The sequence below is a fragment of the Cricetulus griseus genome (assembly GCF_003668045.3).
Source record: "Cricetulus griseus strain 17A/GY chromosome 1 unlocalized genomic scaffold, alternate assembly CriGri-PICRH-1.0 chr1_0, whole genome shotgun sequence".
In the NCBI taxonomy this organism is placed as follows: domain Eukaryota; kingdom Metazoa; phylum Chordata; class Mammalia; order Rodentia; family Cricetidae; genus Cricetulus; species Cricetulus griseus.
The window spans coordinates 95,144,045-95,164,620 of record NW_023276806.1 but is presented as its reverse complement, the minus strand read 5'-3'; the positions used below and the strand labels follow the sequence as shown (position 1 = coordinate 95,164,620).

The 20,576-nt window shown below is 34.2% G+C and overlaps 1 protein-coding gene across 8 annotated transcripts in view; it reads right to left on the bottom strand.

Annotated features, from left to right (window-relative positions):
- Positions 1-20,576, bottom strand: part of Nbea (neurobeachin) — a 525,226-nt gene that overhangs the window by 375,542 nt on the left and 129,108 nt on the right. For 6 of the 8 annotated variants that reach the window (XM_035451902.1, XM_035451904.1, XM_035451906.1 and 3 more), the window contains exons 19-26: positions 16,615-16,696; positions 16,274-16,397; positions 15,404-15,596; positions 11,304-12,320; positions 9,547-9,764; positions 7,247-7,400; positions 2,013-2,021; positions 190-370 (exon numbers count right to left, since the gene is read on the bottom strand). In XM_035451902.1, the coding sequence (XP_035307793.1) occupies positions 190-370; positions 2,013-2,021; positions 7,247-7,400; positions 9,547-9,764; positions 11,304-12,320; positions 15,404-15,596; positions 16,274-16,397; positions 16,615-16,696 (1,978 nt within the window). The remainder of the gene's footprint in view (positions 1-189; positions 371-2,012; positions 2,022-7,246; positions 7,401-9,546; positions 9,765-11,303; positions 12,321-15,403; positions 15,597-16,273; positions 16,398-16,614; positions 16,697-20,576) is intronic. The other 2 variants (XM_035451903.1, XM_027395008.2) reach the window with 1 other exon arrangement.

Sequence of the window (20,576 nt, the reverse complement as noted above, 5' to 3'; positions counted from 1 at the left end):
TCTAACTATGTTTACCTATATTTGATGCCATAAATGATTCCATGAAATCTCCACTGAGATGATACAAGTTTTTTAAACTGAGAAATCCTGGAGATTACAAGACGGTTACTAAGCTGCAGATTTACCAACCTCAGAGCAACACAAGTCATCTTAATTATACAGTGTGTACTACTGTCTTAGTATACTTACCTAGCCTTAGGCACTGCCTCATTAACCCTCCAGAAGACATGTTTTTTTCAGCTTCAATCTCACTAAAATTTAGAGAGCTGGCAAACACAAGGACATCAACCATAGCCATGAGGCGGCTGAGAAACGTCACTGCTGTCTCTGCTGACATGCCTTGTGTCACTTCAATGTTTTCCAATTCAGTCTTTAAAAAAGGAGAGTTAATCTTATTTAAAATTGGGAAATATGGTACAGGTTACAAATACTACAGGTGAAAAGAAGTTTAGAAAGCTTAGGTAAGAATATAAAGAATAAATTAATACTACCTATCACAAGACCTTGCCAAATTTCATTTTTTTAAATAAAAAGCCCATTTTAAAATTAGTATTAAAAACATTGTATTAATTACATAAATGACTTCACATAATTTCAAAAAGTTACTTAGAGACAACCACACATATCTTTTCATTCTTGTTTTAGTATAAAAGAGGTATAAAATTGGCCTTTCTCTCCTAAGACCTTCATTTCCAATTACAAAGAGATGTGTTTTCCTTTCTTACAACTATAATGAACAATGCAAATGATACACAGCAACTTTTTTTTACCACCAAATATCAAACTAGATACATACTAATGACTTACCTATTTTAGAATAATAAACTTAAACACTAATGATTTCATGTATACAATAAAAGTAAGGTCAAAATGATAACTACTTTAGATATTTATCTGATAAGCTATGAAACCCTAGCTGTAGGAGGAAGAAGTAGTAGCATTGTTAAGCTCAAAGTTGGACTTTCAGTAAAATATTCTCTGTGATACAATGTTATTTCCTGCTTTCAGAAGGAATATTAAAATCTATTGTTTCTTAGAATGTGTAACTCCTTAAGTTATGAGCAATGGCAACATTTCTTCATTTTTCATTCTGTAATGATAACTCTATAATGATCTTGATTTTCTTATAACTAGAATTTTCTTAGTGCCAGAAGGAGCAAAGACAAGAGATGCTTTGTAAATAAAAATGTTGTCCAAAGTTTCTGGAAATAAGCACACTATCATTACTGACTGATCTTATCTTTAACCAAATGGTGAAGTCAAGCACATGGTGGACGCACGGAATAGATTCCTGATCCTACTGATTTTCACACCGTCTTTGGAAATGCAGCCTGCTTACTTATTTGTGCTTTGTTTCTGACACAGCATCAAATTAAACAGCTGTACCACAGCAGACATGTTCTTAAATCCTTCATCATTTTAAATATTCGAAATCTTGAGAGGCCTACTTCACTATATTACTATTTAATTTCCAACTGGAATCTATAAATCTAAACAGTGAAATATGCTCTAAGTTTGGAATAGTGAATCAGATACAAATATTAATTACCTAATTAAATTGTCCATATAATTTGACAAACTTATTCTACCAAATATAAAAATTGAAAGCAAAAGCTATTCTTAATGTAAATAATAACCTAGAAAATATTCTTCTGTTAATATAGTTTAGAAACACGATGTTATATAAGCACCCTATGATAAAATTTAATATAATTCTCACTAAATCTTAATATATAACTCATTCAATTTCCTGTAATTGAAATTGAAATCTGATTGACATAGTACTCTATTTACATTGTTTTCATGTATTATAATAGTTATTGTTGCAAATAATAAAACAAATACATCAATGTACTGGGAAAATAATCTTTTTAATAGTTTTTTAAATTACACAAAGATATGTCTGATTAAAGGATGATATGAAAACTCAAAATATAACCAAGCAAAATTTTCATAATTAAAAAAAATTTAAAACTAAAAAACCTAAGAATTACTGCAAAAGTAATACTAACCTTAGAACCCTGGACATGCATTAGACAAAACAGACAACAGACCAAAAAAAGTACAAGAAAAAGGAAATTATTAAAATTAAATAAAAAAATACATGTAAAATTGAAACACAAAATAACATTTTAAAATTATATTTGATTATTTTACTAAAAACAAAATTCTCAGAATAGATATTCATTTTATAAAGTACATGACTGTGATTAAGATTAAATATGAAACATTTAAATTTAAATTTATTTTTGTTTGAATAACTGCACCAAATATACACATGTAAGTATAGCAAATGTAGGGAAAAATGCAAATTCTATTTTACATAACAAGTATCTTTTCCTAGTGCATGATTAATAAAACAGTTTAAAGAGTGAACATAAAATGCCCCTGTTCAAACCCTAACTCAGTAGGAGCTTGAACAGAAATGACTCAGGAAAGTCAATGTATTTCTTACACCTACTATCTAGACTTTTACTATGAGGAAATCATACTTAATTTTCTCAAATATTCAGAACCCTTCCTATACAAAACTAAAATATTTATGCCATAACAACTTAAAATACACTTTCTGTTCAGAAAACAACTCATTGTTACAAGTATATAAGGCCTATAATACGAGCTTAGGTAACTGTACATTATCTAAAAGTCTCAGATCCTTGTTAAGAATCAGGTCTATATAACAAAAAACATTATAGATTTTTTCCACAGAACTACAAAATTCCAATTCTTCCAGTTTTTACAACAAATAAATGCAAGTATTAATTTGAAAATAAGCTATTTTCATGGTATCTTCACTAGGAAAATAGATAAAAGAATCCCAATACTACTAATAATATAATTATTAAGAGATAAACTATGTAAAACCCAAAAGCCTCATATTTTCCAGCCCTACACCCTGTTATTAAATGACTATATCATCATGCTTGACACAAATGAAAAGGTTGCTTTCCTTCTTTATGATGGTGCAATTATTTGAAGAACCAGAAATGTCAGTTTCTATTATTTTCCTGGTACAGAATAAAATTAAATCACATCTGACACTGTATTCTGGCGGTTGACTAAATTGGTCAACTTAAAATTGTGAGTGATTGTTGGGTGGTGATGTTGGTCACCAGCAGGTGTAGAACATGCCTTTAATTCCAGCACTTGGAAAGCAGAGGCAGGAGGGTCTCTCTGTGTTTGAGGCCAGGGGTGGTCTACAGTGCTAGTTCCAGGACAGGCAGGGCTACACAAAGAAACACTATCTCTAAAAACCAAAAAGGGAAATAAAATCTTGAGTGATCATAAAAAAATATGAAGGAATGTATGATTGACAATGTTTTTGCTTCTTTTCAGTGTTTCCCTCCAGTTCTCCGCCTTCATTTAAAACTAACTTGAATAGTGTGGTAGGAAATAAATGAAAATTTAATGCAAAAACTATACAAAATAATATCCCTTCCTTAAAGTAAACACTGATCAAACTGCATAGTAAGTGGCCCAATTGTATTGTTTGCTTATTTATAGATAGAGTTTCACTATGTAGCTCTGGTAGTCTGAAACTGACATGTAGACCAGGGTGGCCTCAAACTCACAAAGAACTCCAATGGCATCTGCTTTTACTTCCCTGATGCTACAAATGAAGGCAGGTACCACCATGCTGGGCCAACTGTTTTAATTTTATCCTGAATATTAAGGTTAAAATTACTGGATTATTTTTAGTTAAAACATTTTTGTGATTTATTTACCATAACATACAGTTTAATAACAAAGGTATCCAAAACCCCAATACAATACTGCTTTTTTAAATTGCTTACAATAATATAAGCCACGTGTATCCCTAGTCTTCTTGAAGTCTACATTAAGTCATCTCTTTACAAGTAGCATTAAAGAGTTCAAAAACTTTCTTTCAGAACAATGACATCATAAGAGCAATTCAGAAATGTTTTTCCTACTACACACAGACTGCTGTGTTCATTTATGGTTTTAGGAAGGAAACAGACAACTTCAAATGGCCCATTCCCTAGAAACAGCAAGCAAAAAGATGTTTTTGATTGAATATCTTGTTATCAAAATGGATTATCTATAATAACTATATTATCTCAAACATTCTAATCTTTAGAGTTTTATAAATGAAAGGCTTTTAAAATAAACTTCGATGATTATTCCATCAGACAAATACGTAAAGAATGGAGTTCTTGAAGGAATTCAAGAAAGCTCTAAGAGGCTTCTCCACCTACTACATGTCCCAATGTCCCATCTGTTACCAAACATGATTTTTCACACTTTCTGTGAGATCAGTATAATTATTATCCTTTTAGGTAATAAAACCAAGCCCAGGCCCAGAAAATGATACAGCCTAGACTGAAACAAAGATAGATCTCCTACTAAAGTTCACACCATTTCCATTTAATCCAAGCTTCACAAAAATTCCTATCTGAGTCTCACTGAAAAATAAGTCTGTTTTTGACCAGCACCCCATCAACAGAGTACAGCACTTACCTTGAGAACTGACAAAGGCTTACTCCTGAGTTTACATTGTTATTTTTTAAATAGCGAACTACAAAAAATATTTTTGCATTCTACTTCTACTTATCTTTTTAAAGTTTAATATAGTTGTACTCTGAAAATGTCTAATGATAAAAATAGTAAAAGAGATGTATCTTCTACAAGATAACTACATTTGCTAATAGAGTTTATTACACTTAATAGTCATTGAGTCAAATTCAAGTTATTTTATAAAGAATAAATTTGTCTAACTTTTGACTGTTTATAATAATAAGGTTTTTATACACTTCCCTCTGTTATTCTTATTTTACGTACAGCAATGTCTGGGTCTCATGTCATACAGCTCTTATGACAAACCTATTCCACTCCCATTTTCCCAACAGCTTAGTTCAGCAGATGGCTGTAAGACCTAAAGTATTTACTATCTAGCTCCACACAGAAAAAGTTTGCCATCATTACTCCCAGGTATAAAAAAATGGAAAGCTTCACAGACATGCAAATCTGAAAAAGATATGTGCATCATTAAAATCCCCAGGACGCTAAAACAGCAGTGTCAAGAGTTTCTGCTTCATGCATCTGGAGTTGATACTCTGACATTCTTATATGACAGCTCCCTTTTGGTAAATCAGAGCAACCCTAGTGTCTCCTCCCTCTCACCTGTTCCAGAACTCCTGAGGGTTTGTACTTGGTAGTTTTGAGCTGAAAAGCTCATGTTCTCAGTGCAGATTTCATTCTTTATTCAGGCTCCTCCCTCCTTTTCCCACTACATAGCAAGAACACTAAACAATCCAGTAACACTAAAAGAAAATAATATCCTTCACATTTCCACATAATCTAGAAAGTATGAGAACAAACATAGATGTTTCTTTTTAAAGATATATATGCAAATATATATAACTATATAAAACTATTTAAAAGAAATATATTTATTTATATTATATATTAAATATATTATGTTTTAGCAAATAATAAATTATTATTATATTATACAAAAAGTATTGACAAGTCATAGAAATATATAAATCAAGTGTGTTGCATAATCAAGCATAGGTACAATCAGTTAATGGACAAATTAACAGGAATATAAAGACAGAATAATTCTGCAATAAAATTAACTTCTAAATCTGCTAAGAACAGTCTAAATAATAGGAAAACTATTATTTTAAAACCCCAAACTATAGTGGTCAAAACTGTATATGCAAATATTCTTGGGAGCCAAACTTGAAAAATGCCAGTATCTTAACTGTGTATTTGTTAATTTAAAAATAAGATATATTGAGTGTTAAAGTAGTATGTATAACAGGTTTATGAGTTACTGCATTTATTTAATACTTTATTAATAGAAATACTTGACAATGAAAATTTGAAGATATTTAGTAATTTGGACATTTCAAACCTCTGCAAATTTTAATAACTTATTACTAAATTATTTTATAGAATGATCATTTTTGCTCATAAATGTTGTAAAAACATTCAATATTTATATTAAAGCAAATATAGTCTCTTAGAATTTCCTGAAAACAAATGACAACATATGTGATTCCACACAGAAAGCACTGTATGTAGTCTCTGATGTATAGACAAAGAAGCAGTTTACCAGAATTTAGTAAACATCACTAGAGGAAAGTTGAAACAGGCAGAGGGGTGACAGACAAATGCTAGGCACCAGCCTTCATCACATATAAGCAACTCTTTGTAATGTTATTCCCAGGCCACTTCCTTGGTTTGGTTACTAATTAATTCCACAAGACCCCATTGCTGATCTGTCCTTTTGCACTGCTCCCAAACTAGCCTGCTTGCCTGTAACTTGCTGGATGAATTCATTAGGAACACAAGTATGTGTGCCTAGGGGAATTTTGTGAGATTACAGTCTGCTGCAGCAAATATTTTAACTTTAGTGCTATTCCAGTGAACAGAGTGAGAACCATTTAGGAAAATCATGTTACTGGTGAAATAAAAGGATGGACCAATTTGGAAGCATTCCTCACTAAGCAATAGCCGGGTTAATAAATCATTGTCTTTGGAAAGGTGTGTTCTAGGGCTTATGAAAGCATTCCTTATTCGAAATAGCAAGATGAGCCACAAGACAAGTGGAATTCTATATTATTTCCCATCTAAACAAGTTATACCTAAATGGAGTCATTTTGACATAAGTCAAAGATATTTTTAATTTTTTTTTTTTTATTTTAGGAGTCAAACCAAATACCAACTAATGCTAGACAGAAGTACTAACACTTGGATACAGACACTCCAGGCCAGAACTAAAGATATCTATAAGGTGAAAATTACATATAACTTAAAACATTGCTCTGTTGCATTTTAAAGGGCACATGTGATCAGTATTAAATGCTTTCCAAATTGATTATATTAGTATTTTCAATGTTTTATAAAAAAGATAAGTAGATATTCTCAAGGGAAAATTGATAAATAACATCATACTACATTACAAAAGAATTTTAACAGTTTACTATATACAATTTAAAGAAATACATATCATATAAAAGTTAAAAAAATATAGCTGTAGTTCTTCTTAAAAGATTTCACCAGAAATAACTGAAAAATGAATGCTCTAATAAATATGCACAGGAAAACCCAAATACTGGCAAATAAAAGAGACTAAAATATAAATCTAATAAATGGCTTAAAATTTCCTGTAGGAGATACTGTTAACAATCTGCCTATTCCCTGAATCTGAAATAATCGGTATCCTAAATTTATGTCATTACAAAATATAACCACTAGGTGGAGGTAAAGAACTTACAGTTGGTGATGTAGCCGCAGAGAGCAAAGGTAAAATCCCTCCACAGGCAATGATGATGTTGTCTACCATTTGGGAAATGAGGTGAATTGTGTTATGTACAAAAATAATGTTTTCATTGCTGTTGACAAAATCCATTACAGACTTTGTAGAATGGCTGAAACAGAAAAAAAGATGATTATTTCCTTCATGTAAATGTAAGAGGTTTAGAAACTTTATTCAGAATAAAAATTTTAAAGTGAAAACAATTACAAAATAGAGAAGTGCTAGAAAAATTAAAATGGACTTGTTCGAACAAAAACAAATCAAAATTCAAACATTTTATCAAAAATTGTTTCTGCAAGTTTGTATGTATGTCCACATATATTAAACAAATACCTTATTCCTGTTGTTCTTTTTTGGTTTGTTTAAGAATAGACAGCACTACTCCAAGACCTAACCTCATCAGGAAGGTAGCCCAGGATAATAATCCTATATTTCACATTTCTGATTATTAACTAGCTTCTTAGACATCTGAAAGGCTCTATGAATTTAACTAAAACTAGTTTGGTTGCAACTGGCTGTTCTGTGTTAGGAAGCAAACTAGCTGAGAGCCTGCAGAGAGAAAGTTCCAACTGTGGCTGAGAGCACCTCTCACCACCATGAGGAAAAGTGTAATGTGAAGCATCACTGAAGGGGACTGGCAGAAGTTCAAGAATTATTACATATGAAAAGGAAGGTCACAGAGTACAGTCAGCAGCAGAAGGTGCTAAAGAAATACAATGTTTTATCGTGGTTCAATGTTCTCTTCTATCCTAAAAATAATATTTTCAAAAATTTGTATACACTTATGTTTAGAAAGTTTCATGAGCATTACTAACGAAAGCAAACACACACAGTTTATTGCTAGAAGGAAAATTAGACAAATCACATTTTTCACCTCACACATCAACCTTCACATCTGCAGTCATGCTTTCCATGCTATTTATCTTCCTTAGTCATTTCGAGGTACACAGCATGCAACAACATTAGCATGAGTCTATGCCTAGCTTATGAACTAAGTGATCAGATCAAACATAAAAACTCCCTTGGCAGATACATTCACAACTTCCACAACAGTTCCCCACAAGAACATTCCAGGTTTTGTTCCATAGATTAGTTGGCCTCTCCAGTAACTAGACTGCCAATCAGAATTGTTCCACACAGCCTAGTCACTACAATCCCATCTCTTTTAATGGTGTGTGTGTGGGGGGGGGGTATTTTCCAAATGAATGTACAACCATAAGACAGTACAGAAGAGATTTCTTACAAGATTTCATTCAATACAAAAAGATGTTGATGAAAAGAAGAAAAGGAAAAATAGGGTAGGTGAAGGAAAAATGAGAAGATGGAGAGAAAAGGAAAGAAAGTCTGCCTTTAAATGCTGACAGTCTCAAGTGGCCATTCTTAATCCTAAAGGAAAACCAAGAGAAGTACAGAAGTGACATACTGGACCAAATCTCTGAAGATGAGGTATTTTACTGCTTACTGCCATCAATTTCCAAAATTTACACATTTGCACATGTAAATGATACATCCCCTGATTGAGACATGTGAATCTGCTATTAGAAAACTGTACTGAATAGTTAAAAAAAGAAAATATTTAACTCAGATAGATTTAAACCAACATCCACTAACTGCCTATACATACGTATAGGTTCCAATGGCATGTTATAGGCTACTTTGATATTTATTTTAGTACAAAGTGTTATCACATCATTGTTACTAAACAATAATATAGTTCATAGTATTAAGTTTAACAAGAAAAGATGCAATTACAGAAGTATAAACCAAAGCTGGCTTTTAATTCTTTTTTGTGTAGAGTAAGTAATGCCAGATTTTAAAATTCTGCTTAACTCTCTTAAGCTAAATTTTTATATACCTCAAAACATTGTAAAAATATACTTTATATAAATATTTATCTATCAAAAACTTAAATATTTAATTTTTTGAACAAACTTAATTTGTAAATTTTATTGGATGACATAAATCACTCAATAAAAATATTCATTTTCGTGGGTGGGAAGTTGGCTCAGTGGTTAGGAGTACTTGTTCTTGCAGAGAGCCCAGTTTCAATTCCCAGAACCCACATGCTGGCTTACAGCCATCTATAACTCCAGTTCCAGGAGATCCAACATCCTCCTTTGACCTCACCAGTTACCAGGCCATGCATATTGTACACAGACATGCACACAAAGCAAAACAGACACACATACAAAATAAAAATTTGAAATTTCATTTTCTCAATTGAAAGTGCTCAAAATACAGAAAAGAAACAGTTGTACCTTCTCCACACATGCACATCTGTCTCTAATGCAAACAACAGGTCAGTGAGAAGCCGCTGATGCATTGGAGACCACTTAAACTCAGGAATCCGGAACATGGTAGTCCGGGGGCCAGGGCTGAACTGGCGCCGCTGTTCCTCAGTCATTGGCATTCCTCGAAATCCTAAATCAACTCTGAGATCTCGGTCTTGTTGGGTGACAGAACGTCCCTGAAGAGCCTAAAAAAAGAGAAGGTAAACTTTTGTGGAACATAAAAGAAATGTGAAATTCAAAAACCAGTGTGCGTAATAGACGGACTGGGTGCTGTACACGTGACTTCAGTGGGTGAATGCATCTCAAACCTGAATAGAAATCCTGTAGATTAATCTAAGTTTACTATTGGGACTTCTGCTTTGATACTGCAGAATCAAGCAAAGTTCATCAAGAGACAGCGTTAAAGTTTTCACTAAAAACCAGATCCTCTTTCCCTAGGAACAGGATCTTCAGGCTAGAAAAAGATGCCCTTTGTGGAAGTATGCATGAATTAGGGCAATGAATACACACTGTAAATTAATTATAACTAAAACCACATGGTGAAAAAAATATTACTGGAGGGGATTCAAATTAACTTCAAAGTGCATTTCATTCACAATACTTCAATAAAAAATAAACACACTGTATGATGTAGGAAAAGAAGCCATAAAAATGCCTGTGCATTCTCAATAAAAAACAGGCAACCCTAGTGATTATAATGGCCAGTAATCAATGATCTGTTTTCCTTTATTTGTATCTTACCTTATTCAATATTTCTCTCTCTGCCAATTACCACTGTAGTATAACTGCCACCAAAATGGAAACTGGCATTTAACAAACAAAAAATAAACACACCTTCCCATATACAGAATTCATAATCCATTATTCTTACTGGAATACAAAGACATGATGTTTTCCATCCAATATAGGTGGAATGGAAACATAAACTTACCTTCAATGAAATATAAAGACAAGAAGTCCACTGGGTTAACAAAATTCAAATCCTTCAGTGTCATTATAATCTCAATAACTCTTAACCATAAAGTATCAGTTTAGTCCAAAAATTAAGTAGTCACAACTCAGGTTTGTCTCAGAAGACATAGTGTTTTTTAACTTTACTACAGACTGGCCAAAATCACAGCACTAACACTAACACTAGGCCTAAGCAGCTTCCTTTTCTAAAAATAACAAATGCTATCCCTATGTTTGTACAGAAAGTTCTCATTGTTAGTAATTACAATTTTTCTCACCTGTATTACCTACCTCACAGGAATGTAGTGAGGACTAAATCTGAAAACATCTACCACAGTGTCTGGAGCACAGCAGGCACTGATAGACAACAGCCCCTTTCCCTATTGCTCATGCATCTGTTCAAGCTGGCTACAAGTCCTCTTTTCTACAATCCCCAGAACAGAGCTGTCCTAAAGCACAATGTTAGAATGAAGATCTCAAATACAAAGGTATAAATGGTCTTATTTTAACCTACTATAATGTATTATATGGCAGAAGAATCTGAGGCACAAAGAGAATGAGCAGAATTAGAGAAATATGGCAGAATTGGGAATCATTTGACTCATATGAATCATTTGATCATTTGAATTTCATATGTACATGCCATAGCACTCCGTTCTGTAAGTTACACATTACATGGATTTAAGTGTAGTGTCATTCTAGGAAACCACTTTGTAGCTCAATGCCTATCTGATACTTTTGTTTACTTCTAGAATTAATATGGGACAGCTTACTTGTGTTGTAGTAGTAGTCTGGATTTTTCGGATTTCCTTTCCTGATTCTTTGCCATCATCAGATCGCTCAGTGTCTGAAATTATACTTCCTGCATCAATATTTGGTACAATTTTGCTATTGGATGACTCTGTTTCCAGAGTTGTAGCAGTCATTTCAGAATAGTCTAACCCCTTAACTGATGATGCTAAGTCTCTTTCAGGGACACTGTTCACTCCATCTGAAGTCGTGTGAATCCTGAAGTCTTTCTCTTCTATTATGCTGGATGTGCAAGTTAAGTCTACACTTGCAGTCATGTGAGCAAGCAATCCAAGATCATCACCAACACCAAGATGTACTTGGGTGTCTTGAATATTTGGGATGATGTGATTGCTAGAAAGTTCTGGAAGCAGTTTTTCTTCCTGTTTGGGTATTTTATCAAAAAGAAAGGATGTGCTACTGTTAGGAAGCTCTTCCTTCTCATCTGCTAGTGTGATCAATGGACCATTGTCCTTCTCTTCATTTTTTTTAATGATACCCACACCTCCATGCACATTGTTCTGGAGTTTCTCAACAGCAGCACTGTACACATTATCCAACAAGGACTCCACTTCCACGAGGGCACCATTTTCTCCACCCACCAACGTCTCTGGTGATAAATCCATATCATCAAGCTTTACTTCTGTTGCTTCCACTTTTTCTGCTTTTATATCAACTAGAAGATCATGCACTTCCACGTGCACTCCACTGCCAGGTCTATCTGAACTTCCAAGAATATCATCTGATACTTTGGTTGACATGAGCAAGTCTCGTGTATCTGTGCTAACTGGGTAGTCTGTCTCACTCTCTGGGCTCTGGCTTTGGGAAAGGTCTTCTATCTCTCGGATTTCCATTCCTCCTTTTGCTCCTGTTGTCTGTGATGAAAGACCAGAGATGGTGCTCACATTTCCTTTCTTTCCTTTCTTAATGTTCTCCTCCTCTTGTCGTTGATACTCCTCATACATTTTGGCCAGATATTCTTTATGTGCTTCATAAGTAACCTAGGAAATAAGTAAAGAGAAAACTGAGGTATTGTATATATTCTAAGAGAAAGGTAGAAATAAGAGTAATAAAATTGTAGTGGTAATAGTAAAAATGGTACAAGTATTTTAAGATTTAGTTTTATTAAATAATTGATTTCATTATGTAATTGGGAACAATGATGAAATACAACAATAAATTATTTCCTGACTTGTCTCTAAACACATAGTAACTGCAATATTAAGATTCCTTTGTGCAGGTTAAGTATTCCAATGTTAACCAAATCATATAATATCAAACTTGTGAACAATGCTTAGGCTTGATGTGGTTATATTTTGTTTATGCTATAACAAATAAAGCTTGCCTGAAGATCAGAGTGAAGAGCTAGCCATACTAGTTAGCAATAGAGGCAAGGCAATGGTGGCACACACCTTTAATCCCAGCAATTTGGAAACAGAGGCAGATCTCTGTTCAAAATTGATCCAGTCTAAAAGAGAAATAGAACCCACACAAAGGTTATCCTAGCACTTGGAATCACAGGCCTTCAATCCCAACACCAGGGAGGTGGAGACAGGAATGATACAGCTGGGTGGAGAGAGGAATATAAGGCAGGAGGAGACAGGAGCACAGTTCAGTCTGAGCAACAGTCAGTATGAAGCAGTTTGAGAATTTAAAGAGTCAGATGCAGTCTGAGGATTCAATCTGAGATGTAGTCTCAGGATGCGAAGGGACAGGATTGCCCATTTGGTCTGAGATAGAGGTTAAAGGTAGTGGCTGGCTGCTTTGCTTCTCTGATCTTTCAGTTTTACCCACCTAATATCTAACTCTGGGTTTTTATTATTAAGACCTATTGGACCTTGTACAACAGTTTAACAACTTAGCAGATGATAATATCACAATATAACAACTACTATTACTATGAGTTTTTACATGAGTGCTGTAATGTTTTCACCTATCACAACCACTACTGAAAGTACCTCATATGGACCTATAAACAGACATTTCTAAGGCACTACATCAGTTTTATATATAGACAGGTGACTAAATTAGAAATATCAGGATATGTTCCGTGCAAGGTCTTGCAATGCCTTTTTCTTTGTTACACTAAAACTTAAGAAACAATGACAAATGCAAAGTGCTCATGTTGCAAAATGTAAGACTAGAATAGATATCATAACTTCTAAATTTTTCTAACGTTAAAAATATTTCCTTTTAGGCACACAAAATTAATTTATATTAACCTGTGGACTAACCGAGATTTTGGTTGACCTTTCTTTAAAGATATGAAACCCTTTTCCTACAGAAAAAACTCCCCAATCATGGGGCTTGGCAAAGTGTTACTCAAAAGACACATCAGTTTGTAATCTATTTTGATAGGTAAAATTTTATTATACTACAACCATGTTAACTGATGTGCCTGTTCTCTTTGTCTGCTTTCACACTAAACTGATGAGTTGAGCAGCTTCATCAGAGGCAGACCAGAAATTCTAAAACACGTATTTCTTGTCTCCTAAATCATTTTTCTAATTCCTGTTAAAAATAACTACAACATAACTGGATTAGCAGCCTAATTTAGGATATCCATGTTTCTTCTGTGATGATATAGGTTGAGGAAATATAACTTTGAATTACTAGAATATAATGTGTGCATAAATGTACAACTCTCCTTACCAAAGACAAAAGATATTTAAATTTTAATAAGGAGAGATAGAATCTTAGAATTAAAAAATATTAAAAGGTACTATATGTAATAGTTTGAACAAGAATGTTCCCCAGGACGTCACAGGCCCATATATTTGAAGACTTAGTCACCAGGGAGTGGCATTATTTAAGAAGGATGGGAAGGATCAGGAGATGTAGCCTTGATGGAGTAGATGGGGCCTTGTTGGAGGAAGTGTATTACTGAGAGTGGGGTTTGAGGTTTCAAAGCCCATATTAGGCCCAGTACCTACTGTCTGTGGATCAGGATGTAGCTCTCAGCTACTTCTCCAGCACCAGGCCTGCCTGCCTGCCACCATGCTTCCTGCAATGATGGTAATGGACTTACCTTTGAAACTGTAAGCAAGCCCCAAATTAGATGTTTTATTTTATAAGCATTATCTTGGTCATGGTGTCTCTTCACACCAATAGTACACTGACTTCAGCACTACAATTAGAAATATTTAAAAGTGTACTGCTTTAATCCCAACACTAGGGATGCAGAAGCAGAGAGATCTTAATAAAGTTTTGGGCCAGTTTGGTACCAGGTAGGTACATTCACAAGGCACTGACACCGAGATGTCTTCCACAACCACTTTTGGACCTCATTTTTTGAGACAGTATTTCTTACTGAACTGGGATGCATGTTTTTGGTTAGAGTGACTGGCTGGCCAGAGAGTCCTTGGGATTGACCCATCCATTGTGCTCTCCAGCACTGGAGGTGAAGTGTGTGCAGCCATGCTTAGCCTGTTATGTGGATGAAGGGGATCTGCATTCAGGTCCTTATGCTTGTACAGAAAGTACTTTCTCCACTCAGCCAAGCCCCATTTATTATTTACAAGTATTTATTATTCACTTGAGAATGAAAAGAAATATGATTACTTTAAAAGCATCTTTAGAAGTACATTTCAGCTACTATTTCATGAAATATGCTTGTAAGAATTGAGTATGGTTTAGTTTTAAAAAACTGGTTCATACTTAGGTTCTCACATCTGCTATAAACATTCATAGTAAAATTCCCAATTGAGGGAACAGTGAGATGGATCACCAGGGAAAGGTGCTTGCGGCCAAGAATGAAGACCTGAGTTCAATCACTGAACCCAGAAAGTGGAAGGAGACAACAAGCTCCCACAAATCATCCTGACAGACACAAACACATACTTTAACTTTTAAATGTTATTATAACAAAATTCCTAATTTAAAAACTTTGTGTTTGATTTAATAATCTTGAAACCACCTTCTAGCTCTAGAATCTCAACAAGGGGCAAAAGCACAAAGTCAAAACTAGGATAAAGGAAGGGGCCATAACTGAGAATGTCCACCAGGTGGCACCAGATGAGAGTTTTTAGCCATTTACTCCATTGCTGAAACGTTAATGAAAAAGAACATGCCAGGTCCCTGTTACCTTGGAATGGGCTATTGAGAGTGTGTCCACCCAGACTCTCCAGCCTCCCCATTCATATTTTATTGCATGATACAAAAGAATCCGGAAGATGTTGTAAACCATCTCAGTAATCTTCTGTTCCTCAGAACTTTTTGGATTGATATAGCCAAGAGAAAACATCCAATCCTGCCACACTGAACATTGCAGTAAGCATCTAAATAGAAAAACGAACTCATTAAAAATATCAAAATTACAATTTACCACTTTGACATGTAGATAAAATAATGAAAATATCATCAGAGTACAAAATTATTTTATATATTCTGTAACTTACATCAATTTTTTCTTTCCTAGAAAATTTGAATTATTAATCCTAACTTTCCTGGTCGGGGTCAGTCATTGTTTCTGAATGTTCTTGTCACCAGTAGCACTCACAATGTACTCAGTCTGCTTGCTCTATAGGCACCCTAATCCAACTTTACTAGCCTGGGCACCAGGAATGCTTCACACACAATACATAAAACTTGTTAGAAGCTTAGGAAATGACCACAAATAAGACTTCATGGACTCAGACTGCACACCATGTCAGAGCTTTAAATGCATAACAAGAATCAGTGATACGACAGGAGAACACAGGTGAATATAGACAAACCCAACACAATGAATATTAAAGGCACTGTTGTAACAGATAGGTATCAGGAATAGTTGACTGCATTCTAAGTACATTTAGTTAAATATGTAGGAGAACTAAATGAAAACATACAAACTTGGTAAGAGCATGCCTTTCCAAATGATTAAGAGTATTTAACAAAATATTTGATTTTTTTATTTGAAAATGATTGAAAAGCAAGGACAGAAAAAATATTAAGCTGTAATAAAATCACTGTTTACCTTCTGTTTTCACGGCTGTTACTGAAAAGCTTAATCATATCAGATAAAAACAATCTACGAACTTCCATCAATTCTGCACTTGGTGTTGAGTTTTTTAACAAAGTTGCCACCACCTTAAGAATCACTATAAACAAACAAAATCTGAATTAAAATGTGAAAAGGTAACTAAGATATAACACATTCACTAATTTTCAACTAAATGCTTAGCTCTGACAGTGGGGTTGTAACTGTCATAAAACTTGGGACACTGGAAGGACCTACAAAGTTAGGACAAGCTCTGATTTATTCCCACACATCCCCACATAACCACCATGTAATAGTAAAGAGTGGCATCTGCTCACTTGGGTTCTGAATTTTCACTGTAGAATCTGGCTCTGGGTGTGGTTTATGTACAACTTGAGTACACACTTGCTCTGTCAATATCTGAAAGATGAAAAATTTGAATTTCATTTAGAGAAAAAATTTTAAAACTGCAAAATATAGCTATATAAGTAAAGAATCTCTACAAGATTTTGAATAATGTCAAATCAAAAGTGTCTCTCCCAATAGAGCTTTCTAATAAATTACATATATCCCTAAACTCTAAAATCTATGTACCTCAAATTTTACTTACTTTGGATAAAGACAAAGGCCAGACACTATCTATAGAAGGAGAAAATAATTATCTAATACAAAATTTGTTTTGTTTGAAATACGCTTTCAGTATATACTTTTAATACATCCCTGTTTTGAATTATAAACATTTGAAGTTTTGTGTCATGTTAATAAAAAAGTCAGCAAATGTTAACAAAATTATGCCCCATACAGAAAAGAAATCTAAGATTTACATTTCTATTTTTGGTTAAAATGTAGGCTCAATACCCTCAAGAATAATTCTGCATACCTTTGTTATGTTCCAATGATTAGCACCAGAAGCTGACACACATAAATTAAGTGACAGAATGAATAACTGAGTCACATAAAAATAATGAATGTGTGTAAGTCATTCATGTATTCCAGACTTTAACCATACTTGACTTTATCTTTACATATATCTACCTACCTGTCTGTCTATGTACATGTACTTCAGTAGACATGCATTTCACTAAAGACAGCATTTTCTATCAACGGTTTAATTTTCTACTTAGAGCTAACATGTTAAACTCCGAATAAACTTTTAAAAAGAGTTAAACATAATATCAATACAAAAACTGTCAAAAAATATCAGTGTTAATGTTGAGGCTAGTTCTGCAGAGCTCTAGGTAAAAACTAGACTGCAAAGAGCAAGTTAGGATACAGGCATGATGGCTTCTGAGAAGAGAACCATGACATCCAGAAGGGAAACACTTCTTTTGTTTTTCTCAGACCAAAAAGAGGACAGGATATTTACATAGATAAATAAGGGGTACATATGAAAAATTATTGAAATAAGACACTGGTCTATTATTACTTAAGTGATAAATACTGGATCAAATTATCCATACAATTTTGTTTAAAAATAAATAGTGTTAAACTAAATAGTGTCAGAATACTTTCTGAACAGTGTACTCTAAACATGAATGTCTACGTGGAGTTGTCACATGAAATAAAAAATCTCTTTGAATAACATATATCAAAAAACAGTGGCTGGTATATAACTAAAAGGGTTTCCATACCAATTTTCCCCAAAATCCCAAAGGACATGACTCCAAATAATTCTTGCTATAAAGATGATGCTCAAAATAACTGCATACTTGCAGGGAAAACACCAGACCATGTTCCCTTATAATAGAACCTTCTCAACCAAGATGGAATAAGTCACATTGTATAGGAAACGAAATCTGGCTCAGAGCAACACTACTCTTCCTGTTGTCTTTGTAAAGCTTTGCTCTGTCATGTGACAGAGGACAGTATTGTCAGTGCTTATTCATAAACCTGCTACAAAGATTACAGAATCCCTGTGTGAAGGCACTTTCATGACTATACCATATTCAAATATGAAAGGGAGGGTGAGAGAAGAAAATATGGGAGGAGAGAGTAACTATAATGAATTACATACATTTGTGTATGAAAATTCAAAGACTCAAGACTAATGAAAAATACTTGCTGAAAAAGCTTGATTTTTTAAATTTAAATTGGAAACAAGCTTTTTTTACATGTCAATCCCAGTTCCCTCTCCCTCCCCTCCTCTCTGGTCCCCCACTGACCCCCTATCCTAACCCCTTCTGCTCCTCAGGGAGGGTGAGGCCTTCCATGGGGAATCTTCAAAGTCTGTCATATCATTTGGAGCAGGGCCTAGACCCTCCCCTGTGTGTCTAGGCTGAGAGAGTATTTCTCTATGTGGAGTGGACTCCCAAAGTCCATTTGTGTACTAGGGGTAAATAATGTAAGAGTTTTAAATTAAATAATTTTTATCCTAATTGGATTTTCAGATCACTGACTTAAACAACATATAGTTGATTACTGTCAGTTAATTCTATCATGAGCTTAGTTTTTTGTTTGTCTGGTTTTTTTGTTGTTTGTTTGTTTTTGGTTTTTGGTTTTTTGTTTTTTCAAAGCAAGTTTTATACGCAACAGCTCTGGCAGTCCTAAACTCATTTGGCAGACCAGGCTGGCCTGAAACTCACAGAAATCCACCTGCCTCTACCTCCTGAGTGCTGGGATTAAAGGTGTGCACCATCACAATCTGGCTGAGTTGTTTCACATAGATGACAGAAATGATACAATCTTCTAACTGTGATGACCCAGAAACAGCAATTCATTCAAATACAATTTCAAAATTCAACATGCTATGTTGGTAGTACTGAGTAAAAAGCCTAAGTGAAGAAATTCATAGTGATGAGTAGGATCAGCATAGCTGAACCGACACTGTCTTCCTAATTTTTGGTATATTTACATTAATTCTTTCTTTTGAAATGAGTTTGTTAATAATGATTCCTGTGGTGATATCATTCTTGTACAAAAAAGCCTGTCTGAAGGGCAGAAAATAGAGCTTGCCACTAGCTAAAAATACAGGCCTGGTTAGCTCAGTCAGTACAGTATGAGACTTAATTTCAGGGTTGTGGTTCATACACCACGATAGGTGCCATTTGTGGATCCAAGTTTCTGTCCCATCTGGTCCTGCAGCCATTTGGTCCCAAATAAACACACAGAATTATAAACTGTTTGGCTTATGGTTAGGCAGGATTTAGCCAGGCAGGAAATCAAAACTGGGATAGAGAAAGGTAGGAGGTAGTCAGAGAGCTGCCATATAACTGCTTAGGAAGCAAGAGGCTCCAGCATCATTGGTAAGCCAAGACCATGTGGTGATACACAGATTAATAGAAATAAGTTAATAATTAAGAGAGAGTTAGCCAATAAGAAGCCTGAGCCATAGTCCAAACAGTTTATAATTAATATAAAATTATTTCTTTCAATCATGATTATCATTTAAAAGGCATACATAGTGACTAACTGATATGATAGGCCACTATTTTCATTCCCATTTCAGAATCTCTTGATCATACACTGTCAGAGTATTCACACCTATTGAATCTTCTTAACTCTGATAGAGTTAGTAACAGCTTGGGTTTGCTTAGTAAAGACTTAAACAGAGACCCAAACCTGGATCCCAGGAGCAAAACATGTGCATTGGTAAGATGTTGCTGTATTCGCCATTAAGACAGTCTCAGGAAGTCTGACAGAAATGTGAGTGTGGACATACATACGGCATGTTCTAGTTTTAAGATTAAGAGCATAAAACTAACTTCCAAGTTTAAAAATTATGCTATATTGCACTGTTACTTCCATGTAAGAATTCACTGACTATATTGACTTCCTATTCTATTATCAATAATAACTTAGAACAAGTAGAGGGACATAAATTCACCTAAGTAAATGCTGAAAAACCTAGAGCATCGTAAGTCAAAAGCAAACTAACCAGTTAGAAAATGAAGACACAGACAAAGTAAATCAATACTAGACATCAGTATTCAGAGCCCATAATTGACATGGTAGCAAGGCTTTGGTTCAAAAGAAAATTTTCATGTAACTTACTGAAGGCAATTTTGTTGTTTTTTTTTCCTCTTAGGTACATGTAACCAACCTATTTCACGAGCATATGTTGCTGGAACAAATTATTTAATCTCTGTGTCTCAGTATGTCTGTTTTAAGAGGCAATAAAAATATCGATAACCATATGCTGAATTTAAGACATGACATAATAGACACAGCATTCACAATGGGTAATGTCCTCAGAAGTACCCAACAAAAAGGAGTTACTATTATGAAGAAATACAGTATCAGACACTGTCTCACACCACAAGTGAAAATAGAAGGAAACCACCTCACCACACTGTACAGTGCA